This window comes from Phyllobates terribilis, unplaced genomic scaffold (assembly GCF_046119375.1).
Source record: "Phyllobates terribilis strain yellow unplaced genomic scaffold, ASM4611937v1 Scaffold_5__5_contigs__length_657084704, whole genome shotgun sequence".
In the NCBI taxonomy this organism is placed as follows: Eukaryota; Metazoa; Chordata; class Amphibia; order Anura; family Dendrobatidae; genus Phyllobates; species Phyllobates terribilis.
The window spans coordinates 575,237,259-575,263,362 of NW_027362765.1; the positions used below are offsets into that span (position 1 = coordinate 575,237,259).

The 26,104-nt window shown below is 43.5% G+C and overlaps 1 protein-coding gene across 2 annotated transcripts in view; it reads left to right on the forward strand.

The window, feature by feature from the left end:
* The window catches only part of OGDHL (oxoglutarate dehydrogenase L), a 117,887-nt gene that overhangs the window by 68,490 nt on the left and 23,293 nt on the right, over positions 1-26,104 (forward strand). For both annotated transcript variants that reach the window (XM_073685962.1, XM_073685963.1), the window contains exons 13-16: positions 383-485; positions 570-698; positions 10,359-10,509; positions 20,802-20,929. In XM_073685962.1, coding sequence (XP_073542063.1) covers positions 383-485; positions 570-698; positions 10,359-10,509; positions 20,802-20,929 — 511 coding nt within the window. The remainder of the gene's footprint in view (positions 1-382; positions 486-569; positions 699-10,358; positions 10,510-20,801; positions 20,930-26,104) is intronic.

Here is a 26,104-nt window from a genome sequence, read left to right on the forward strand (position 1 = left end):
AGGTATATAATTGAACAATGAATGCACATGGTACTAAGCAGAGAACTGACATACCTGGTTGTGGAATGTGAAGGAGGGATCACGGGAATACCCCGACGCGCGTTTCGGACAGAAGTGTCCTTAGTCAGGGGACGCTTGGTGGTAGAGCTTGTAGGGCTGTAATTTGCTGTCAGTACCATGCTTGGTAGTTGTTGTGCACAGTCTCTGTAATATGGTCTAAGTACATTTTTCCGTTAATTTTTCCTTTCGTGTTCATGTTCTGTATGCTTGTCAATGATGATACAGTCATCTGCTGTCATTGTGTAGGTATTGTATATGGAGTCCTAAATATCTAACAACGAAGTATAGTTTTATATTCTTTCATAATATGTTTATGTCCCAGGAAGAGATTGCCAAGTATGACAAGATCTGTGAAGAGTCGTATACACAATCCAAAGACAAGAAAATACTTAACATAAAACATTGGTTGGACTCCCCATGGCCTGGTAGGAGGACTTCTCCAATCTGAATATAGGCTTAAGTGATTCTCACATGACTGCAGAGCTGAACGTTTGCTGTGTTCCCTACAGGTTTTTTCACATTAGAGGGTGAACCTAAAAGCATGACATGTCCTCCCACCGGGATTCCTGAGGATATGCTTTCCCATATTGGAAACATAGCCAGTTCTGTGCCAGTGGACAATTTTAAGATCCATGCAGGTAAGCTGGCATCAAGAAAGGGTCTTATATGGTTTAACAATGTCCATCTTGGTTGTTCAAAAGTCTCCATTTTAGTATTGGAGCAGCATTGTTGTTGTTCTTTAGAACTCGAATAATGCTTGTGAAGTGTTTTAATTGAGCAATAATGTTTTCTCTACCTACCATCTGGGGAATGGCTTAGGGTATGTGCACATGTTGAGGTTCTGCACCAGAAGTTGCTGCGTTTTCTAGGTATATTTTATATATATTTTTTTGTACTCCAGAGATTCAGTAAATGCAGATCCTTCACTTATACGTCTTTTAAAGCTACAGTGTGTAGTGTAGCTCAGAGCTGCATTCATGATTCTGCTGTTTGCTGGGTGACAGCCTGTCAGTAGACACATTTCTAGAAGAATAGTTGAGCAGGTGTAATATAACGCGGCTGCAATGCATTGTGGAAGAAGCCGTTTTCTTTTACTACGTGCAATTACTGTGTAGTAATGTGACTAAAGAATACATTTCTCATAAAGTCCTACTGTGTACAGACACTGAACAAGCAATAAAATGCTGGAAGACAAGTTCGGGGCTAGCAGAATTATGATTGGGCTGTAATACAGGCTGTAACTAGAGAGGAGTGCAAGATATGCCATACATTATACTGGTAAAGTTATTCAGCTCCCTTATGCCAATTGTATTTATTAAAAGAGAATTTATTTGCATCCAATTCATCACAATATATCCAGCCCTGTGAATTTCTGTTAATTTGCCAGTTATTCACCCACTCTTCTCATATTGTCTTCTTTCTCTTTTTCTCTGTCACTGTGTGTATCCGGTGATGTGCCACTTGACCCATCGCTGTATCTAGACGCTTTGTTTTTCCCTCCTGACTTGTACTGTGTCTGTCTTTCATATCTGTGTGTGCCACTGATATCTCATATCTAGGTAATCTATTCTGCAAAGGCGAACATTGCTGTGAAACCACCTCTGAAATAGTTTACTTCAAATATATTAAGTGTCTCAATTTAACAATCATAACCCACTCTGTGGACAATAAGGCTTAGTATTGCTGTCTCCATTGTCCATTATGATCAGCTCTCATTATCTTGCTAATCATTTAATTAATAATAATATGACTCTGCTCAGCTTGTCTCAGTTTTCCGTATTTGTAGCTCACTAGCCACAAAACGGACAAATATCAGCCTATAATGTGCGCTTCAATGGCTAGTGTTAAAATATAAATATTTCAAAAATGTTTTACAATATATTCAATTATGTTTTATATGATAAATACACAGTAATGGTCAAACGTTTGAACACACCTGTTCATGCAATGGTTTTTCTTTTTCTCATTGGAATGTGCACATTGCAGATTCAGAATCAAGGCAGCAAATTCACAAAGTAATATTTTTGGAAAAGAAGAGTAAAGAAATACTGGTAATGCAAGTCAGAATATGTGTTTAAACCTTAGATTCCTCAAAGTGTGCCCTATTTTACTCTTATAGCGGCTGTACACCCCCTTGGCTTTCTGTCAAGCAGCTTCGTTAGGTTGTTACCTGTAATGGCTTCCAACAGTCTTGAAAGATTTCCCAGAGGTGCCGAGTACTAGGCTGATATGCTTTCACTCTATGGTTCCACTCATCTCAAGCCTTCTCAGTTGGCTTCAGGTTGGGCGATTGTGGAGGCCATGTCATCTGACAGCCTCCTTTTCTCTCCTTGTTGTTCACAGAACTCTTGCATAGCCTGGAGATGTCTTAAGGGGCTTGTTGCAACACAAATGATGGTCCTACTATGTGCAAGCCAGATGGCATAGCATGTCATTGCGGAATGCTGTGGTACCCATGCTGGGTAAGAGTTTGGAATAAATTGCTAACAGTGTAACCAGCAATGCACCCACATACAATCACACCTCCCCTTCCATGCTTTATGTTGGACGCCACACATGTAGAGACATCCGCTCACCTTTTTTGTGCCTCCCAAAAATACAGCAGTTGGTACCAAAAACCTACAAATTTTGACTCCTCAGAGCACAGTATAGATTTATGCTGATCTCATGTCCAGTCCTTGTTGCTTGGCCCAAATAAGTCTCTTCTTGTTTGTAGTCCTTAGAAGTGGCGTCTTTGCAGTAATTTGACCATTAAAACCAGCTTCTCTGTCTCCTCTGGGCAGTTAAAGTTGAGATGTGTCTGCTTGTTATCGCTGTATCATTTATGAGGGCTGTTATCTGAGGTGCTAGCAATTTAAGGTTTCTGAGGCTGGGTACCTGATAAACTTATCCTCTGCAGCAGAGGTAATTCTTGGTCTTCCCTTCCTGGGGTGGTCCTCGAGAGACAGTTTCATCTTAGCAGTTATTGGGTTTTCATGACTTCACTTGAGAATACCTTCCATGTTCCAGCAATTTTCTATATTTACTAACCTTAATATCTTAAAGATTAACTGTTGTTACTCTTTACTTAGTTGAGTAGTTCTTGCCATACTCTGACTTGGAACAGTTTTGTAATAGAGCTCAGCACTTTATGGAACTGTATACTAACCCTGAAATTCCAAATATCCGAGGCACCATTCATTCTCCTCCAGAAATACCATTATTGGTCACAGCATACACATAATAAATAATAAAAGCGACGTTTTGGCTACTTAGGGCCTTTTTCAAGGAACACGTATCAATTTTTTTATATATATCTCTTGAAAAAGACCTGATGAGGTTTTGCTTTCTATCATGTGTATGCTGTGACCAGTAGAGATATTTGTGGAGGAGAACATGTGGTGCCTTGGATATTTGTAATTTTAGCTATTTGGCATCCTTATGGGGAGTTGCAGTAAGACTGCATGTGCCATGGAATGGTGCACTGGATCACTTAATTTTGAACTCTGTACTAACACTGGCTCTGCAAAACACATTGGATTGTCGCAAACTCTTTCTGAACACAGGCGATTGCACAAATGAGCTCTTGACCAAGCATAACTGTTCATTGGAGGCCATTCCTGGTGACGACCCGAGGAATCTGCTTGAGAGAAAGCCAATGGGGGGGGCGTTTATCATAGTGGAAGGGGGGGACTTAGAGATTCCTCAAAGTTTCACCCCTACTCTGGTTTGTTTAAACTGTGTTTCTTTACTCCTTGTTGCAAACTTTTCTCTGGTACTGTAAATGCTACAGATTATTTTCTAATTATCCTAGAAATCTAAGCGCTTCTCATTGGGCGTGTGATAAATGATTGGAACATTAGATTTAATACATATGTATACTTGAAAAATAAATTCTGATTCAATTGTTGTGAATACATAAAAAAATCTGTGCAATAAAAATCTGTCACGTTTTAGCAGGGATGTCTTGAGGCTTATGAAATAATAGACTGGAAATCACCATGCATGTTTATTTAATGTAATGTTCCCTTTTTACTATTAATTATAAACTGTGTAAGGTTTATGAACCTTTTAACAGCTGTGGCCTTTTGCTAGTGATGAGGTATACCATAATTTATATTCCTATTGTAACATACCTGGCGGCGTCCTTGCATAGTGGTCCATCTCCCACTGTGCAGGAGCGCGCACTTGATCTCCTGTCCAGAATGTCTCTCTGGCTTCCCTCCATGCTGTCTGTTTGTGTCTGTTTCTGCTGCTTAAGGGCGGCGCCCGATCACTTCCTGCTTTTTGTACCTGCTGTGGGTCACACCCCTTGTGCGTCCTCAGCCTATTGCTGTCTGACACTTGGTATATAGCTCAGCAGCTCCCTTCTATCCCTGCCTGAGCATATGTGTTTCTTTCAGTGTGTGCTTGCACTCTGAGATGCCAGGTCCCGTTCCTGTTTCCCTGTCCGCCTTTCCTGGAGGCTGTATTTCCAGGCCTGTCTGAACTAAGTCCTGTATGTCTCCTGCCTTGCGGTGTCAGCTCCCGTGTCTGAACTTTGTCCTGTATGTCTCCTGCCTTGCGGTGTCAGCTCCCGTGTCTGAACTGTGTCCTGTATGTCTCCTGCTTTACGGTATTAGTTCCCGTGTCTGAACTAAGTCCTGTATGTCTCCTGCCTTGCGGTGTCAGCTCCCGTGTCTGAACTGTGTCCTGTATGTCTCCTGCTTTATGGTATTAGTTCCCGTGTCTGAACTAAGTCCTGTATGTCTCCTGCTTTGCGGTATTAGTTCCCGTGTCTGAACTGAGTCCTTTCTGTGTATCTTGTCAGTCCTGTCTGAACACGCTCCTAGCCTGTTCCTCCCGCCTTCTAGGGGCCGATTACCTAGACCCGCTCCCGTATCTTGTCTGTCCTGTCTGAACACGCTCCTTGCCTGTTCGTCCCGCCTCTCTGGGGGCAGTATTCCCAGACCCGCTCCTGTATCCCGCTGCAGTGTCGGTCTCCTCCGTACACTCAGTTCCAGTCTGAACTCTCTCCTATCCTTTACCTGTTTTGTCTATGTCCATTCCCTTCCTTTTCCTGCAGAGTCTGTACTCGTACCTAACTCCTGCTTGTTGTCTCTGTACTCCCGTTTGTGAGTTTTTGGTCCACTCGCTACTTCACTGCAAGTACCCTGTGGGTGTCTGGCTCTGTCTTTCCCTTCCTGTCTGTTCCGTGTGAACAGAGTCCTGTCCTGCCCTGCTTCTGCCCGCTGCTCCGGCAGTCCTGTCCTGCCCTGCCTGTACCCTATCCTGCCTGTATTGTTCCTGAGTCCCAGTGTGTACTGGGCCCTATCCTGCCTGTATTGTTCCTGAGTCCCAGTGTGTACTGGGCCCTATCCTGCCTGTATTGTTCCTGAGTCCCGGTGTGTACTGGGCTCTATCCCGCCTGTGTTCCTACCTGCTAGTGCCTCCCCGTCTGCACTCTAGCTGTGCTTGCCTTTACCCGCCTGCCTGCATACCCGCCTGCCTGCATACCCGCCTGCCTGCATACCCGCCTGCCTGCATACCCGCCTGCCTGCATACCAGTCTGTTCCTGTATTTCCCTGTGTGGGTCAACAGCCGTGTCCGGGGTCTGTCCTGGAGTAGCACCTGGTCCCTCTGCTCGGTTCCTCCTTGGTGCACTGGCGTCGTATGCCGTCGTGCCACCTTGGTCGGATCGGGTAGATACTTAGTTACGCCCCTCCAGGCATACACTCTCCGGCACGGTCCAGTGGAATCACTACCAATCACACGCACACGCCGCTCTAGCCCGGGCGTGTGCATAACAGCATGCTCAGGCCATGGTTCCCGTTGAGCCCCACGGCCTTCGCTCTCTGAGAAGTTTTCCAGCGAATACATGCATTAAAATAAATAAATAAATTTTTTTTTCCCTTAGCTGAGTTCCAGGCGAATTACGCACCGTCCAGATGGATCTATCAGCTCTCGTTCCTGCGGATCCGCCACGTTACTATGGAGATCCAAAACAGTGTCGTGCATTTGTGGAGCAATGCATGCTACACTTTAAGGCCTACCCTCTTTATTTTCCTTCCGATTGGGCTAAAGTGGCCTTTATTATGTCTTACCTGGCGGGGGATGCCTTGGAATGGATCAACCCCCTATATGAGACACAGGATCCGATCCTCCGGGACCTAATGGCCTTCCTGGTGGCCTTTCTAATGGTCTTCGATGATCCTAACCCGGAGGCTCCTGCTGAAGCTTCACTTCCCAATATCCCGGAGCAGCCCCAATGGGTAATGTGTGTGGGTAGCGTAATAGTTCTCCAGCCCAATGAGACTACTGCCCACCCAGAATCCTCACAGGGTGACTACGCTTTCCGGAATACTTCTTCCAACCTCAAGAGGCAGTCCAGACGTGCTAGACTTAGAGGCAAGCAGTCACGCCTGGGTCTGTCCTCCCTGAGACCTCCTGAACCCTTCGGGGTGCTACCTGGTAACGAAAGGACAGAGACTCTCCTATACTCTGTACCTGATACCTCGCTCGCTTCGTCCAGTGAGTCCAACCTGGTGTACTCCGAAGCAGAGGTTACTCCCGAGTCTCTACACCCCTCCGACCAGGCGGAGGACCTCCAGTTGTGTTTAGAACCCTTCGGGGTGCCACCTGGTGGTGAATGGACAGAGACTTTCCTATACTCGGTACCCGATACCTCGCCTGCTTCCTCCAGTGAGTCCGACCTAGTGTTCTCCGAAGCAGAAGTTACTCCCGAGTCTCTACACCCCTCCGACCAGGCGGAGGACCTCCAGTTGTGTTTAGAACCCTTCGGGGTGCCACCTGGTGGTGAATGGACAGAGACTTTCCTATACTCGGTACCCGATACCTCGCCTGCTTCCTCCAGTGAGTCCGACCTAGTGTTCTCCGAAGCAGAAGTTACTCCCGAGTCTCTACACCCCTCCGACCAGGCGGAGGACCTCCAGTTGTGTTTAGAACCCTTCGGGGTGCCACCTGGTGGTGAATGGACAGAGACTTTCCTATTTCCTGTACCTGATACCTCGCCTGCTTCCTCCAGTGAGTCCGACCTAGTGTTCTCCGAAGCAGAAGTTACTCCCGAGTCTCTACACCCCTCCGACCAGGCGGAGGACCTCCAGTTGTGTTTAGAACCCTTCGGGGTGCCACCTGGTGGTGAATGGACAGAGACTTTCCTATTTCCTGTACCTGATACCTCGCCTGCTTCCTCCAGTGAGTCCGACCTAGTGTACTCTGAAGCAGATGTTTTCTCTGAGCCTCAGTACTCTTCTGACCCGGCGGAGGACCTCCAGTTGTTTCCTGAATCCTCCGGGGTACCACCAGATAACAAAGAGACAGTGACTTTTCCTCATTATGTACCTGATAACCCGTCTATTTTTTCCTGTGAGCTTGACAAGATGTACCTCGAAGCAGAGATTACCCTCAAGTCTCTGTCCCCCTCCAACCCAGTGAACGACTGGTCCTCGAATTCCCTGCGGAAGATTCTGGCAGGCCTGAAGAAGAGGGGGCGTAAGGGGGGAGGTACTGTAACATACCTGGCGGCGTCCTTGCATAGTGGTCCATCTCCCACTGTGCAGGAGCGCGCACTTGATCTCCTGTCCAGAATGTCTCTCTGGCTTCCCTCCATGCTGTCTGTTTGTGTCTTTCTCTGCTGCTTAAGGGCGGCGCCCGATCACTTCCTGCTTTTTGTACCTGCTGTGGGTCACACCCCTTGTGCGTCCTCAGCCTATTGCTGTCTGACACTTGGTATATAGCTCAGCAGCTCCCTTCTATCCCTGCCTGAGCATATGTGTTTCTTTCAGTGTGTGCTTGCACTCTGAGATGCCAGGTCCCGTTCCTGTTTCCCTGTCCGCCTTTCCTGGAGGCTGTATTTCCAGGCCTGTCTGAACTAAGTCCTGTATGTCTCCTGCCTTGCGGTGTCAGCTCCCGTGTCTGAACTTTGTCCTGTATGTCTCCTGCCTTGCGGTGTCAGCTCCCGTGTCTGAACTGTGTCCTGTATGTCTCCTGCTTTACGGTATTAGTTCCCGTGTCTGAACTAAGTCCTGTATGTCTCCTGCCTTGCGGTGTCAGCTCCCGTGTCTGAACTGTGTCCTGTATGTCTCCTGCTTTATGGTATTAGTTCCCGTGTCTGAACTAAGTCCTGTATGTCTCCTGCTTTGCGGTATTAGTTCCCGTGTCTGAACTGAGTCCTTTCTGTGTATCTTGTCAGTCCTGTCTGAACACGCTCCTAGCCTGTTCCTCCCGCCTTCTAGGGGCCGATTACCTAGACCCGCTCCCGTATCTTGTCTGTCCTGTCTGAACACGCTCCTTGCCTGTTCGTCCCGCCTCTCTGGGGGCAGTATTCCCAGACCCGCTCCTGTATCCCGCTGCAGTGTCGGTCTCCTCCGTACACTCAGTTCCAGTCTGAACTCTCTCCTATCCTTTACCTGTTTTGTCTATGTCCATTCCCTTCCTTTTCCTGCAGAGTCTGTACTCGTACCTAACTCCTGCTTGTTGTCTCTGTACTCCCGTTTGTGAGTTTTTGGTCCACTCGCTACTTCACTGCAAGTACCCTGTGGGTGTCTGGCTCTGTCTTTCCCTTCCTGTCTGTTCCGTGTGAACAGAGTCCTGTCCTGCCCTGCTTCTGCCCGCTGCTCCGGCAGTCCTGTCCTGCCCTGCCTGTACCCTATCCTGCCTGTATTGTTCCTGAGTCCCAGTGTGTACTGGGCCCTATCCTGCCTGTATTGTTCCTGAGTCCCAGTGTGTACTGGGCCCTATCCTGCCTGTATTGTTCCTGAGTCCCGGTGTGTACTGGGCTCTATCCCGCCTGTGTTCCTACCTGCTAGTGCCTCCCCGTCTGCACTCTAGCTGTGCTTGCCTTTACCCGCCTGCCTGCATACCCGCCTGCCTGCATACCCGCCTGCCTGCATACCCGCCTGCCTGCATACCCGCCTGCCTGCATACCAGTCTGTTCCTGTATTTCCCTGTGTGGGTCAACAGCCGTGTCCGGGGTCTGTCCTGGAGTAGCACCTGGTCCCTCTGCTCGGTTCCTCCTTGGTGCACTGGCGTCGTATGCCGTCGTGCCACCTTGGTCGGATCGGGTAGATACTTAGTTACGCCCCTCCAGGCATACACTCTCCGGCACGGTCCAGTGGAATCACTACCAATCACACGCACACGCCGCTCTAGCCCGGGCGTGTGCATAACACCTATCTTGGTGTTGAACATCACATTTGAGGTTTCTTATAAATGAAGTAGCCAGTAATATCAATTTGTGGTCCAGCTTTGCTTCCTCTGCACAGTCTTGCTTCTTTCGTCCAGATCGGCAAATCCTTACACTTCCTTTTTTATTCTTGATCACAATCTTTTATTGTCAGGGTCACTAAATCTGTAATACATTTAACAACATTTCCCACCACAAAAAAATAGCACTTTTTCATCCACAAAGTTCAACTTTTAAACCTTGGTCAATTTTAAAGCCTTTCTAAAATAGTTAAAGGGATCTCTTGAACCCTACACCTTTTTGAAATAAAGACAGCCCAGCGATCAGCTGTAAGCCACTCTGAAACCACTGATATTTTGTAGTTTCCAATGGAATCTTGCTGTCGTGTGCTGTTAGAGTATTCGTGTCTTGAAGGCTTGGTATCCACAGGATAGGTGATGCTGCTGGGACCCCACTGATCCTGAGATTGGGGCTCTGCAGGGAACATTTTGCATGAGGCAGCAGTTGAACATGCATGCCACCCCTCGATTTTTTGTGTTTGGGACTACTGGACATGTGGAGTACAACTCCTGATTATCTCCGACAGTTTTTAGACAATGAGTGGAGAACTCCATTCAGACAGGGAACTGCAAAAGATCTCTGAATCTGTAGGATCCCCAGCAATGTGCAAGATGCAACGCCTTTAAGCTTTAAAGGGAATCTGTCCTGTTGAAAATGGTATCTGATCTGAAGGCAGGATGTTATAGAGCAGGAGGAGCTCTATATCGATATACATTGTTATGGGAATAGCATACAAGCCTACATATCATTCTACCTGGCATCTTCATCTCTATGCCATGCTGTCTACAGATCGGACTGCATGTAGCCGACAGGTTAAGTGCACAACATATATATTTTTTTTTCTTAAAGAGCCACTGTGCTTGTGGCCAGAATGCACTGGCTTTTCGTGTTCTTGGTCAGTAGTTTTATCACCACTAGGACCACATATTGCTTGTACAAGTTTTGTAGCTGCCCTTGAATTTATGTTGTAATCTCATATGGACCTACAAATCCAGAGCATTAATATTTTTTTTTTCACAATAGACAATGATAATATATTTTGTTAAGCAGAAACTAATTAAATCTTGCTTTTCAGGACTCTCCAGAATTTTGAAGGGAAGATTGGAAATGACAAAGAATCGTCTTGTAGATTGGGCCTTAGCTGAATACATGGCATTTGGTTCATTACTAAAAGAAGGAATTCATGTCCGTCTAAGTGGCCAAGACGTGGAAAGGGGAACATTTAGGTACTTTTTTTTTTATTTTCTGTTCAGTATATACTTGCGTCTCTAACAAAGTCATGTCAAAGTACTGTAGCAGTTGGGTGAAAACTAATAAGCTCCATTGAGGCTAGCTTGCCAAACATACACTAAGCATGGTTTCTAGGCACTGTACAGTATATGCTGTATACCTGTAAACGCAGAGATTTTGTGGTCCCTATTGTATGTGTGTATATACACTGATATAGGCTCTCCGGTATGCTGCCACATGTATGGTAACAGTTTTCAGATTTGCCTCAGTCATTTTAGAAATTTTATGAGTTGATTGGGAGGTACAAGGTTCAGAGTGGGGTGGCTGAAAAAGCATCTTAATGACTTTTGTGAACATCAGTTAATGTTGTGTTATATGTGGCTAAAAAAAAGCTCAAATAAGGAAACTTTCCAGCCTAGTGACGTATCTAGGTTAGTTTAATACCTGAAATAAGGGCAAACTTCACAGCTTAATTGCCATGATATTATTGAGAAGTGTAGAGGTTGTTCAGTTACCTATCGAATAAATATGTGTATGTACATTTCTGGTCAAACGTTTGGACTAACTTGCTCATGAATGGTTTTCATTGGAATGTACATATTGTTTCCAAATATTGGCACATATGGTAACAAGGAATAAAGAAACACTTGTGAAAGAAACCGAGAATTTCTGTTAAACCTTAGTTTTTCAAAGTACCCTTTTTGTTCTTATGACAGACTTCCACCGCCTTTGCATTTTCTCAGACAGCTTCATCTAGTAGTCACCTGGAGTGGCTTCCAATGAACAGGTATGCCTCATCAAGACTTTATTTGTGGAGTCGCTGGACTTCAGAAAGTGTTTGTGACCTTCAGGTGTGTTTTGCAGAGGCCGTGTTGGTACCTAGTTGCCTACAGTGCTGAACCTGATGTCATATTTTGGTTTAGAACCGTTGTGGTAAGAACCACTAAACTAAGTTACAAGAAACTACAGTCCATTAATTTAAGACAGGAGAGTCAGTCAATCTGGAACATTGCTAGAACTTTGAAGGTATCATTTAGTGCAGTCATGAAGACATTACCATCGTTATGATGAAATGGGCTCTTATGAGGACTGTCCCAAGGAAAGAAGACCAAGAATTACCTCTACTGAAGAGGATAAGTTCATCAGAGTTTCCAGCCTCAGAAGCTGCAAATAAACAGCACCTCAGGCATTTTAGCAGCAGACACATTTCAACATCACGTGTCTAGAGGAGACCGTGAGAAGCAGGCCTTTTTGGTCGATTGTGGTACTCAGTAGTGGCTTCTATTTAGACAAACAAGAAGAGACTTCTTTATGCCAAACACCACAATGACTGAACATTAGATTAGTGAAAATCTGTACTGTGGTCTGATAAATCAAAGTTTGAGATTTTTGTTATTAACCACCATGTCTTTGTGAGATGTAGAAAAGGTGAGTGGAAGGTTTATACATGTGTGTGACGCCCAGAGAAGCATGGAGGGGGATGTGTGATGGTGCTTTACTGGGGACACTGTTGGTGATTTATTCCAAATTCAAAGCACACTTACACAGCATGGCTACCACAGCATTCTGCAATGACATGCCATCCCATCTCGTTTGCACGTAGTGGGACCATTGTTTGTGTTGCTACAGGATAGTGTCACACTGTCACAGAATACTGGAGGTAGGGGGCCTAAGCTGACCCTAAGCTGGGGCCCTGACTAATCCCTCATCCTGGAGGTACTGTTAAAGGTACAGAGGTCCAGGCCGCCAGCGTAACCCCTACCTCCTGAGGATCCCTGCACCACAGTAATCTAGTCCTGAGAAGGACCCCGATCACAACAATTGGGAACCAGCAATAATATGCCCACACACAGTATTTAGACGAACGAGACAGTACAAGGGAAAAACCAAAACCACCTTGCATACAACTTCAACACAACTACAACAGAGGGAACACCAACGGGAAAGGAGATAAATGATAAAGCGAGGAAAGGGAAATAAAACTTCCAAATACACTTATCTCAGCAACTCCAAACACCACGATCCGCTCTGTAAGTCTGAATGAAAAGCTTTCACCGACACCTCACAAACAGACCTGCAGGAATATAAAGGAGTCTCACTAACGAAGCATTGATTGCAGCTGGGCGAGGCTGGACCTCAGCTAGCCCAGAGAGAGAGAGAATTAACTCCTTCACTGCCGAGAAAACACAAAGCACCAACAAGTCAGCTGCGAGAAGTCAGGCTGTGTACTCGTGACGATCTTCGTGGCAACACACCCGTGACAGTACCCCCCCTTCTACGAGGGGCCTCCGGACCCTCAGGGCCAGGTTTATCCGGGTGAGTCGTGTGGAAGGCCCGAACTAATCGGTCTGCGTTAATATCCGACGCAGGAACCCACATCCTCTCCTCAGGACCATACCCCTTCCAATGAACCAAGTACTGAAGGGACCGGCGATTAAAGCGTGAATCAATGACCCTCGATACCTGGAACTCCAAGTTACCATTGACAACCACAGGAGGGGGAGGTAAAGGTGACGGTACCACCGGCGCCACATACCTCTTAAGCAATGATCTGTGAAACACGTTGTGAATTTTAAACGTAGGGGGGAGGTCAAGACGGAATGCCACCGGATTAATAACAGAACTGATTCTGTACGGCCCGATGAACCTGGGACCCAGTTTCCAGGAGGGAACCTTAAGTTTAATATTCCTGGTAGACAACCATACCTGATCGTTCACACTTAGGTCCGGACCAGACACTCTCCTCCTATCAGCCATACGTTTGTATCGGTTCCCCATAGTATTCAGATTCTTCAGCACCCCTCTCCATACTGAAGCGAGAGATGAGGAAAATCGTTCCTCCTCCGGAACCCCCGAAGAGCCCCCCCTACTGAAAGTACAAAACTGGGGGTGAAAACCATATGCCCCAAAAAACGGGGACTTACCAGTGGACTCGCTTCGCCTATTATTGAGAGCAAACTCTGCCAGAGGTAGGAAAGAAGCCCAGTCCTCCTGGTTCTCTGACACAAAACACCGAAGATATGTCTCCAAGCTCTGGTTCATACGTTCCGTCTGACCATTGGTCTGAGGATGAAAAGCCGACGAGAATGACAAATGCATTCCCCGCCGTGCACAAAACGCCTTCCAGAACTTGGACACAAACTGAGACCCCCGATCAGACACCACCTCGGAGGGTACCCCGTGAAGCCTCACAATCTCCCCAATGAACACCTGCGCAAGAGTTTTAGCATTAGGGAGAGCCGGAAGAGCGATAAAATGTGCCATCTTGCTGAACCTGTCCACTACAACGAGTATGACCGTTTTACCCGAAGACGGAGGGAGGTCCGTAATAAAGTCCATAGACAGATGAGTCCAAGGACGCTCCGGGATCTTCAAAGGTAAGAGGGCCCCAGACGGACGGGTATGTGAGGTCTTAGAGCGCGCACAAACCCCACAGGACGCGACAAAAGTTACCACCTCTTTATGTAAGTTAGGCCACCAAAACCGACGCGAGAGGAGATCCACAGTTGCTTTACTCCCCGGGTGTCCTGCAAAAACTGAGTTATGGTGTGCCTCGATCACCTTTTGTCGCAACTGATCTGGAACGAACAGTCTCCCCGGAGGTCGGTGAAAATGTCACACTGTCACAGAATACTGGAGGTAGGGGGCCTAAGCTGACCCTAAGCTGGGGCCCTGACTAATCCCTCATCCTGGAGGTACTGTTAAAGGTACAGAGGTCCAGGCCGCCAGCGTAACCCCTACCTCCTGAGGATCCCTGCACCACAGTAATCTAGTCCTGAGAAGGACCCCGATCACAACAATTGGGAACCAGCAATAATATGCCCACACACAGTATTTAGACGAACGAGACAGTACAAGGGAAAAACCAAAACCACCTTGCATACAACTTCAACACAACTACAACAGAGGGAACACCAACGGGAAAGGAGATAAATGATAAAGCGAGGAAAGGGAAATAAAACTTCCAAATACACTTATCTCAGCAACTCCAAACACCACGATCCGCTCTGTAAGTCTGAATGAAAAGCTTTCACCGACACCTCACAAACAGACCTGCAGGAATATAAAGGAGTCTCACTAACGAAGCATTGATTGCAGCTGGGCGAGGCTGGACCTCAGCTAGCCCAGAGAGAGAGAGAATTAACTCCTTCACTGCCGAGAAAACACAAAGCACCAACAAGTCAGCTGCGAGAAGTCAGGCTGTGTACTCGTGACGATCTTCGTGGCAACACACCCGTGACAGATAGTGACTCTAAACAAATCTCCAGAATATGTAATTGATTATGCAACCAAAAAAGGAGCGGAATGGAGGCTGCATGAGCTGACATGGCCTCCACAATGGCCCAACATGAGCCCAACTGAGATGGTTTAGGATGAGTGGGACCTCAGGGTGAAAGCAAATTGGTCAATTTCTAAGCACCTCTGGGAAATTTTTCAAGACTGTTGGAAGCCATTCCAGGTGATGACCTGATGAAGCTGCTTGACAGTATGCCAAGGGGCTGTAAAATTGTCATCAGTGTAAAAGAGGGGTACTTAATGGAATCTAAGGTTTAACACATCTGGTTTGTTTCACATGTGTTTCTTTACTCCTTGTTTCCATATGTGCTTTTTGTGAGTTTACTGCCTTCAGTTTGACTATATAATGTGCACATTCCAATCAGCACAAAGGAAAATCATTGCAAGAACAGGTGTGTAGAAAGCAAAATGCCAGTAGTCGGATGGAGTGTTCTTCGGAGTGACAAATCCCCTCTCTATCTAGTGTCCGATGGACAAGTCTGGATTTGGCCAATGTCAGGAGAATGCAACCTTCCTGAATACATTGTACCAACTGTTAGAAGGAATAATGCTTTGAGTTTGTTTTTCAAGGGTTGCTTAGTTCCAATGATGGGAAATCCCAATGCTTCAGCATAGTAAGACATTTTGGACAATTGTAGCTTCTAATTTTGTGGAAAGAGTTGGTGGTAAACATCTTTTCTGTTGCAGCATGTCTGTAACTCAGTGTAGAAAGCCAGGTCCATAAAGGCTTGGTTGGGGAAGACCTTGTCTGGCCCGCACAGAGTCCTGATCTCAACCCCATCTAACACCTTTGTGATGAACTATGGAGATTATGAGCCCAGCCTCTCCTCCAACATAAGTGTCTGACCTCACAATTACTCTTCTGGATGAAGAGTCAAGAATTCCCACAGACACCTCCAAAATCTTGTAGAAATCCTTCCCAGTAGAGCGGAAGCTGTTTTAAATGCAGAGAGGCTGACTCCATATTCACGCATTATATGGACCAAATCATTTGGTCACATACAGGAGTGTTTATAACCTCCCATTCTAAATCCACCTGCATTAATATGGAGTTGGTATCCGCTTTGCAGCCATAGCAGCTTCGGCTCTCTTTCTACAAGATTTTGTCTAGTGTGTATAAGCCCACACAGTTTGCTTTTATTCTGTGTCCCAGCAACATTTATCTTGATGCACTAAGCCATCATAAAGTAATTGTCTGGAGGACATGTAGCTTGGAAATAATTTGTCCTTGCTGCTCACTCTTTGGAGGGCTGCACTCTTTCAGTAAATTTGGAGGACATTTATTATGCACACGTGCTTTCTGCCCAGTCACTTCGGTCCTCTACAGTATTCGCAGTACACACAGTGGGGTTTTTAGAGCTTCCTGCAGTGCAAGATGGTGTGGAGTCAGACAGGACATTTTCCACTTTATTTTGGTTACATTGATGATATGAATTACAAATCCATTTATTTATCTCAGATGAGCCCGATTTATACTGCTCCAAAAGAAATGTACCTAACCCTGTATCAAGCCAACTGTCTTTACTTATGCTGGTAATTCACACATGTTTCAGAGGGCAATTTGTCCCTGACACCCATTACGGCAGAGGCGGGGGCATCGCTTTCACTGTGTTTGACACTGGCAGCTACCGAGCAAGTAATACACATAATAGGTATTATCAGTGTAATAGTCCATTTTGCCTGGGCGCGTGCGGAGCTGAGCATATTGGTGTGATTCAGTCAGTTAGCCTCACTCATTACTCAGGGAGTTAATGGATTACAGTAATTGCTTCAGTCATCTCTGTTTTCATAATGTGCCTGCGCCTCCCATTCTAATGCTGATTAATGAACCCTCCAAGATCTGCAGAGAGGAGGTGGGGTGGAAATATCCACCGCTCTAATATACCCCCATCAGGCACTTAAAAAGCCATGCAATATGCTTGTAATATTGGACTGCTGGCTACTAAAATCCCAGCTTCTCTTGTAATAAGACAACGGTATATTTCATTCACTAGATTTATCAGTAGTGGCTGCATATGTCACAAAATACAATATTGAGATTTATTTTGGAAGCAGCAATTTAAAGGTCATGGAAATGTTAACTAACAATGTCATTCTTGATAAATAATCAGAAGAGAAAGTATATTGTTGCCAAAATCTAGTTTTGTAAAATTCTGAAATGTCAAATTTTAGTAGTAAAAAGTAAAAGCTAGAAAATAAAAACATACTGATTAAAAATGAAAAATTATTTTTTCAAAGGTATCCTTGCTGCATTTTGACTCTTTCCATACTAAGGGAAGAGTTACATGGCTGTATAACTCTGAGGATCACAACACATTGCTCGGACTGGCCGTCGGCATTCCTGACCCGAGCATGACAGTATGTATTTCTTTGCAGCTGTCACGCTCAAGTCGCGAAAGCCAATGGCCAGTCCAAGCAATGCACTGCTATCCTCATCCGAGTTATATAGCCGTGTGATTGTTCCTTAAAACTAAGCCCTTCATCAGCAATATAGTTTTGGAAGCATTCCCGACCAGTACCTCCTAAATCAAGGCTTTAAAGTGTGCCACTACATTGATATACAGTGCCATACATCGCCCAAATGATCCCATTTAAAGAGAACCTGTCACTATGAACATGCAGTCCAATCTGCACGCATCATGTTATAGAGTAGAGGGACCTGAGCAGATTAGATATATAGTTTTATGAGAACATATTCAGGATAACCTGTGATGTAATTCTCTGCTTTTCTGGGACTTTTGGTCCTATCTGTGACTGATAAGGATCTCTGTAGGCACATTCATACAAAGAAAGCTGTCAATCACTGATACGACCACCCACTGGACCCAAAAGACCCAGAAAGAGCAGGGGATTAAATGAATAAAATGCAGGTTGTACAGAGTCCTTTCTCACAAAACTGTATATCAATCTACTCTGCTCCCCCTGCTCTATAGCATGGGGCCTGCAGATTGGACTGTGTTTTCCTGGTGACCGCTTCCCTTTAAAAAAAACAAGAAATAAAAACATACATGAGGAAAACTCAAGCTGTATGGAGGGAATCTTTTCATTATTGCTGTAATTTCTTAAAGGCAGATATTTTCCATATGGTATAGACTTATGGCTAACAAGGTTATTTGGTTGAATGGACCAAAGTAGGAAAAAAAATTGTGAGCATACTCGAACAATCCATAGTTAAATCATTAACCAAAATTGCAATCCACATGGAGGATTATATTGGCATAAAATAAATATATTTTGTGGCTACTTCGGATACCCAAGTAGTGGTCTGAGAGAACATTTATGTGATAAAACATCACATTATTATGAGAGAAGTATGTAGTTACGTTACTTTGTACAGCAGTAATAGGGGCGTTTTCATTTCACTATACGTCTAAGTAGCTGACAAATGCTGCGGTTATGAAGCATCTACTGGACTTGTCCTATAGTATTAATAAACCTATCTTGGTGACTCCTTGTTGACTTTGAGACCGAAATGTATGAATACAAAAAAAACCAAATACATTATTGTATGCGAAATTGGATGGATCACAAAATATCAGACATCCTATCCACAAGTGGACATGTTGTGCACATGTGGAATTATCTTTATTATTCTTTTATCAGGAAAATTAGCTGTGATTAGTTTGTAAATGTATGTTCAGGGTGCACACGAACAGAGTATGGTATAATAGTCTTTATCACAAAAAGAAGTCCTTATTTTAATACCAAAACCATATATGTGGTCAACACTTCCAGCTAAATAGAATAGAACTACAGACCAGGCTTCAGTATTACCCAGTAACAGATGAAGTGGAACCCTTAATAGTATATAAAAACAATCCTATATAATCCTTTATTCTTCACGCCCCCTGAAGAAGCTGGGCGAAACGCGTGTCGGGGCAAAGGTACGCAACTCTCACTCACTGTTATTTAGAATCAGTACAAGTGGCAGGTATATATCTTTTTCTCAACTTTTGAATCAGCATTATGAAATGTTCATGCCATCTTTCTATACAATGCACTGTGCACTGGGTCAACATTGGTTTTAAAAAAAATAGTTTAATAAAGGATTATTTTTATATACTATTAAGAGTTCCACGGTGTAATACAGTTGTCTGAACAAGCCCCAAGATGAATGTGTTTGAAACCAGATGCACAACTAGCAAAAGTAACTCTGACTTGGATAACACAGCACTGGGATATTGTTGCATAAAAATGTACGGTAATTAGACTCCAGACTTAATAAGCACTGTATTTAAAACATTTATTGGCTGAAGCTGTGTAAATCTATATTTGGGAAACACTGCTATTTATGAACAAAAGTTGTCCTACTGTGGTTTACCCATCTCATTGAAAATGTATGCTGTTTAATGTATGCCGTCAATCCTATTTATTGCATTTATTTCTACAAATATTACATACATGGTGTTTGTGTCGTGTTTTCATAAGCCTCTGTCTTTACCTAGTTTTCACGCAACTTTTCCTCAACACTAGTTCAGAAGCGTTCTACCAGACATAAATCTCAATAAAGCACAAGCTCCAGGCTTTCAAAAGTGAAATGACACTGAAGGGAGCCTGGTTTATTTAGCTAATGGCTGCAGAAAAATAGCCCATATAAAAATTAGTCATTTTCGAACTTTCCCTACTGGGGTTGCAATACATCTATTCAGCGCTAATGGCACACTTGATTCGCCCTTTAGTGTCTGGGATATTTTAGGTCCTAATGAGAAGACAATAGTTAGCAATCTCGGTATTCTTTATGGTTTTGTTCTTTTTATTGTTTTTTATTTTATACCCCTGTTTGACTGTGTCCAATATATTTAGCTTGATTCTTTTCTGTTGTATTAATTTGTAAACCATCCATATGAAGTCCAACCGCTGACTGAATATGACTCGGTACCTCAGTCTCAGTATGGGCATGTTTTTTGATCTTGGAGTACTGATTCCGAAACTTTTTCAGGTCAGGGGAACGCAAACCAACTAGAGGACCTACTGTGACATTTGTGTCCTCCATAGAATTGTCACCTTTTCAGATGACAGATTAAAGTGTCATTGGCATAGAAGACACATCAACACTGGACCGGTCACTGAGGCTTAAACTTTTTACAGATATGTGCCCAGCTGCTCTGTAGAAGCCACACAACTCAAAACTGCCCCTAGTAGGGGCAGCTTTTGAGCCCCTGAAATGAAGAGGCTTTGTAGAAAAATGGTTGCAATTCCTAAATGTTTCTCAGGATATTTTTATTCAACCCCTTTAATTAGACCTGAAAGTCTACACTTCAATTGTATCTCAGTTGTTTCATTTTAAATCAAAAATAGCGGCATGAAGAGCACAGATCATGAAGATTTAGTCACTATCCAAATAGTTCTGGACCTAACTGCATACACATTTATTGTGCATTACCAAGATAGCTAAAGATAATGTAGAAGAATCTGTGGTGGGTTATACATGGTTTAAAGGGAGTCTGTCATTGGGTTTTTGCTACCTAATCTGAGAGCAGTGTGATGTGTGAGCAGAGACCCTGATTCCAGCAGTGTCACGTACTAGGCTGTGTGTTGTACTTCAATAGAACTAATGTTTTATCAGCAGGAGGTTATCACTAGAGGACTAGTTGTGTTGTGCCATGTAGTCCTCCTGCCCCATGTAACTGCCCCCTCCCCACTGAGTGTACACTGTACTTTGCCAGCTTTCTGCCAATCAGTGGTGTGGGCGGGGTTATACAGAGCTCAGCATTTAGAGAACTGCTCGATCTGCAGCAGAGAAAACACTGGTTTGCTTGCTGCAGTTTTGATAAAATCACTAAGTGACACATCGATCATGGTCTCTGTCCCTACATAATGCTTCTCTAGGATTACATGACAGATTCCCCTTTAAAGCACTAATCAAACGTGAAAGTAATTAGCTGAAGCTGAGATATGTGCTGTGTTGTTAGGACTGCTCTTCCTTTTTAATTTGAAAATGACTTCAAATGTCTATAAGGTTAAGTAAAGTAATTGTTTTCTTCCCTGAAAGCCATCGTCATCATGTTTTACATGACCAGGATGTTGATCGGCGAACCTGCGTTCCAATGAATCATCTCTGGCCGGACCAAGCTCCATACACTGTGTGTAACAGCTCTCTTTCAGAGTACGGTGTCCTGGGTAAGTCAAACCAGATATCCAAGTTTTGCTGGTGTAATAATAATAACAATTTTTCTTTCTATAGCGCCAACATATTCCACAGCACTTTACATTACAGACACAACACATAATTCAACGGATACCAATGAGTGAGGGTCCTGCTCACAAGCTTACGGTCTATGAGTTGCCATTGAAATTACGTGAAGGTTTTCGCTCTCCTACAATGCAGAAACGTAATGTTTGGTCACTGGAGTTCCATCTAACTTTCCACTGTTTTTATGAGTTACAATTTGAAACCCTTTTTTTAAAAATGTTCCTATCAAAAATACAGGAACACAGAAAGATCCAATCCCAATAAATTCCACAACGTCCTTCTGGTTTTCTTAGATCAGTTTTTTGAAAGGAAACGATCATCAAATCAAGCGGGATATTTATTGCATTAATCATGAATATTGTCAGAATTCTACTACTACTGAGCTGCTTTACACAAAAATACACCACAGGACTAAATGATCACCTAGAAATGATTACATTCATAGCTGTGCCTAAATAAAGAACAACATATGACAGATTTGCCTGGGCTTTTCTGCACATATTGCAACCTCCTCAGCCATATCACCACAAATGGCCTCATAACGCTGTAGGTAAAATTAGACTTGGATTAAGAACTGCCAGGGGAAATGTCTCTTGTATGCTGCGGAAAGATCATTATGAAATTTAGCATTTCTTGTAAACCTATATAAAATGGAAGTAGATAACAGGTCTAGACTTCATACAAATCCTGCATTCAGCTCAAGGTGGAAATTGGGGCTTGATTGTTTTACACATGGGGCCACGATTACCCAAACTTTCTTTATGAACATTTATTTCTGATTATTGTCCAGCTAACTTCTGACAAGCGATGTCTTACATACTGCCATTTCACCATGCATGGTTACTCAGGAAAACCAAACCACATCTTCAATGGGTAGTTAGGGACTAGGTTCGCTAGTCAGTGCAGGGTAGTCCTTGTTAGGACAGGGACATCGAGAGTTTGGTTCTCAGCCTCCTTATTATAAGACAAGTGAAATTCGGGACATATGAATCAACCTCCGGGATTGGTATTCCCCTTATCTGAGTGTGTTCAGTTGTAAACGTCCAGAATATACGGTTAGCGTTTCATGTAAAGCATTGACTGTCTTGTTTGCACCTTTTCTAATTTTGGGAGAATATACAATGGTCTTAAATTAATAATGAAATGTTATGTTTTAATAGCAGTATTTCTATCACTACATCAAGATTTGAAGAAGAAGTTACCCATTATTGTACTTAACCTGTTTCTATATTGTCTTACATTCTAAGATCATAATTGTGACTAGCAGAATTTTTATATGGGATAATAATTACCTAAACAAATGTTCTTTACAAACCTGTTCGTTTTCATTCAGAGCCAAAGATCAAATATATCCATGCAAGTCCATGGGTCCGTGAAAATCACGGATGGCATCACTGTGCAATCTGTGGGTTGTCCATGATTAACATTGCAATGAATAGGAGAAAAAGGTCTCCAAAGTGTAACAGCTCTGCTGCAGTAATTGTCCACTGGTCTTCCAATGCAGCTTAACAAAAACTCCTAATTTTGATCTTGATAACTCTAGTGATAAATTTAGCATAATACCATAGTGCAGCTTGCCTTATACTTGGGTAATAAAGGTAATTTATTTTTATATCCTCAAAAACAATACTAAAAAAACACCATGCATTATACTTAGAGTATAGAGTTCTAGTGACCAGCTAGATTTCTACCCGACCCAGGGTTTCGCTTTCACAGCTTCTTCCGGGGCTTGTTATACTGTCATTCTTAACATCAATATTGTTCTAAATGTATAGGAGAAGCTTTGTAATGTATTCATTTATATTTTTCATACATGAAAATCACTGATGGTATCAAGTGAACCACTGACCAATTACTTAAGAAAATTGGATCAAAAACACGAATAAAACTCAGATCGTTTTTCTGCACATGTGAAAAATGAAGGACATTTTAATGCGTTCTAAGCAGGTCATATGCTGCTGACAATAATGTAAACCACAAAGAAAGGGTGGATGACAATGAAAAGACAGTTCATGTTTTTCACATATAAAAGTGAAAATAACGAGTTTTGATTGTCCTAACAGTAGCCAATTGACCATATAGCTAGTCAGAATAAGACGGTTGTTTAAATCGTACTGAGATCAGAACGCAGTGCATGGACTGGCCGGTGGCTGACCTGAGCTAGAACGCTTTATGTATTTCTATGCAGCTGTCTTGCTGTGGTCGGAAGAGCCGCCGGCCAGTCTTTGCACTACGTTCCGATCTCTGTCCGATATATACAGCTCTGGCAAAAATTAGGAGACCACTGCAAAATTTTCAGTTTCTCTGATTTTTCTCTTTATAGGTATATTTTTGAGTAAAGTGTACATTGTTGTTTTAGTCTATAAACTACTGACAACATGTCTCCGAAATTCAAAGGTAAAAATTTTGTATTTATTTGCAGCAAATGATAAAGCGTCAAAATACTAAAAAAGAAACAGTGTTTTCAGACCTCAAATTACTCATGTTTTAACTCGGGAACAGTTCAGAAATCAATATTTGTTGGACTAGAAATGATTAATCACAGCTTTCATGCGTCTTGACATGCTTTCTACCAGTCTTTCCATGCTTTCCACCAGTCCTTCCATGCTTTCTACCAGTCTTTCCATGCTTTCCACCAGTCTTTCCATGCTTTCCACCAGTCTTTCCATGCTTTCCACCAGTCCTTCCATGCTTTCCACCAGTCTTTCCATGCTTTCCACCAGTCTTTCCATGCTTTCCACCAGTCTTTCCATGCTTTCCACCAGTCTTTCCATGCTTTCCACCAGTCTTTCCATGCTTTCCACCAGTCTTTCCATGCTTTCCACCAGTCTTTCCATGCTTTCCACCAGTCTTTCCATGCTTTCCACCAGTCTTTCCATGCTTTCCACCAGTCCTTCCATGCTTTCTACCAGTCTTTCCATGCTTTCCAATAGAAAACTGTTCAGTGGTCTCTTAATTTTTGCCAGAGCTGTATATCTGTCTGACTGCGCCCTAAAACAGCACGGACATATGAACAGCACCATGGACTATAATGAGTAAGTGTTCTATCCGTGAAAATCACAGCACATATAAGTGCTTCTCACTAGGGTTGAGCGAGTATGTTCTGTCCGAGTACGCTCGGGCCGAGCTCCGAGTATTTACAGCTGCTCGGTGATATGGTTGAATCGCTCCCGTGTGCATGATTTGCAACTGTTTGACAGTTTTATTACATGTGAGGAATGTGTAAGAAATAGACATTCCTCACATGTAGTAAAACTGTCAAACAGTCGCAAATCATGCACACGGGAGCGATTCAATCATATCACCGAGCAGCTGTAAATACTCGGAGCTCGGCCCGAGCGTACTCGGCGAAAGGGTTAATAGAACATACTCGCTCAACACTACTTCTCACTAAATTAGAATATCATCAAAAAGTTAATTTATTTCAGTTCTTCAATACAAAAAGTGAAACTCATATATTATATAGTCATTACAAACAGAGTGATCTATTTCAAGTGTTTATTTCTGTTAATGTTGATGATTATGGCTTACAACCAATGAAAACACAAAAGTCATTATCTCAGTAAATTAGAATTCTTTATAACAGCTTGAAAAATGTTTTTAAAATCCGAAATGTTGTCCTACTGAAATGTATGTTCAGTAAATGTCCTCAATACTTGGTCGGGGCTCCTTTTGCATCAATTACTGCATCAATGCGGCGTGGCATGGAGGGGATCAGCCTGTGGCACTGCTGAGGAGTCTGAGTCAGTATAAAATGGACCGACTCCTAATCCTAAAATATATAATAAATTGGGTACAGTAGTTCAATGCAGTTTGTTGGAAAAAAAATTTCATAAGAATTTGGTAAAGTTATGAAATGTCCTATAAATGTCTGTACTATTCCTCATCTAAGGGTCAGGCTCAGACTTTTAGCTGAGATGAATTTATGCTACAGTAAATTTATCACTTAAACATGAGCCATGTACGTATGAGGGAGTCGGTGTCATGGAAATTGAGGAGTCGGAGGTTTGGCTTAGCGACTTCACAGCCCTGGTTGCTTTTATAGCAGCCTTCAGGTCGTCTGCATTGTTGGGTCTGGTGTCTCTCATCTTCCTCTTGACAATACCCCATAGATTCTCTATTTGGTTAAGGTCAGTAGAGTTTGATGACCAATCAAGCACAGTGATACTGTTGTTTTTAAACCAGGTATTGGTACTTTTGGAAGTGTGGACAGGTGCCAAGTCCTGCTGGAGAATGAAATTTCCAACTCCAAAAAGCTTGTCGGCAGAGGGAAGCATGAAGTGCTCTAAAATTTCTAAAATCCTGGTAGACGGCTGCGCTGACTTTGGTCGTGATAAAACACAGTGGATCTATACCAGCAGATGACATGGCTCCCCAAACCATCACTGATTGTGGAAACTTCACACTAGACCTCAAGCAGCTTGGATTGTGTGCCTCTCCACTCTTCCTCCAGACTCTGCAACCTTGATTTCCAAATGAAATGCAAAATTTACTTTCATTTGAAAATTTCTGCTTGGCCCAGATAAGACGCTTCTGGTGTTGTCTATTGGTCATTAGTGGCTTGACACAAGGAATGCGAGACTTGTAGCCCATGTCCTGGATCCGTCTGTGTGTGGTGGCTCTTGAAGCTATGACTCCAGCAGCAGTCCACTCCTTGTGAATCTCCCCCAAATTTTTGAATGGCCTTTTCTTAACAATCCTTTCAAGGCTACAGTTATTCTGGTTGCTTATGAACCTTTTTCTACCACACTTTTTCCTTCCACTCAACTTTCCATTAATATGCTTGGATACAGCACTCTGAACAGCCAGCTTCTTTAGCAATGACCTTTTGTGGCTTACCCTCCTTGTGGAGTGTGTCAATAACTGCCTTCTGGACATCTGTCAAGTCAGCAGTCTTCCCAATGATTGTGGAGCCTACTGAAACAGCCTAAGGGACCTTTTTAAACTCTTAGGAAGCCTTTGCAGGTGTTTTTTTGTTAATTATTCTAAATTACTGAGCTAATGACTTTTGTGTTCTCATTGGCTGTAAGCCATAATCATCAACATTAACAGAAATAGACACTTGAAATAGATCACTGTTTGTAAGGACTCTATATAATATG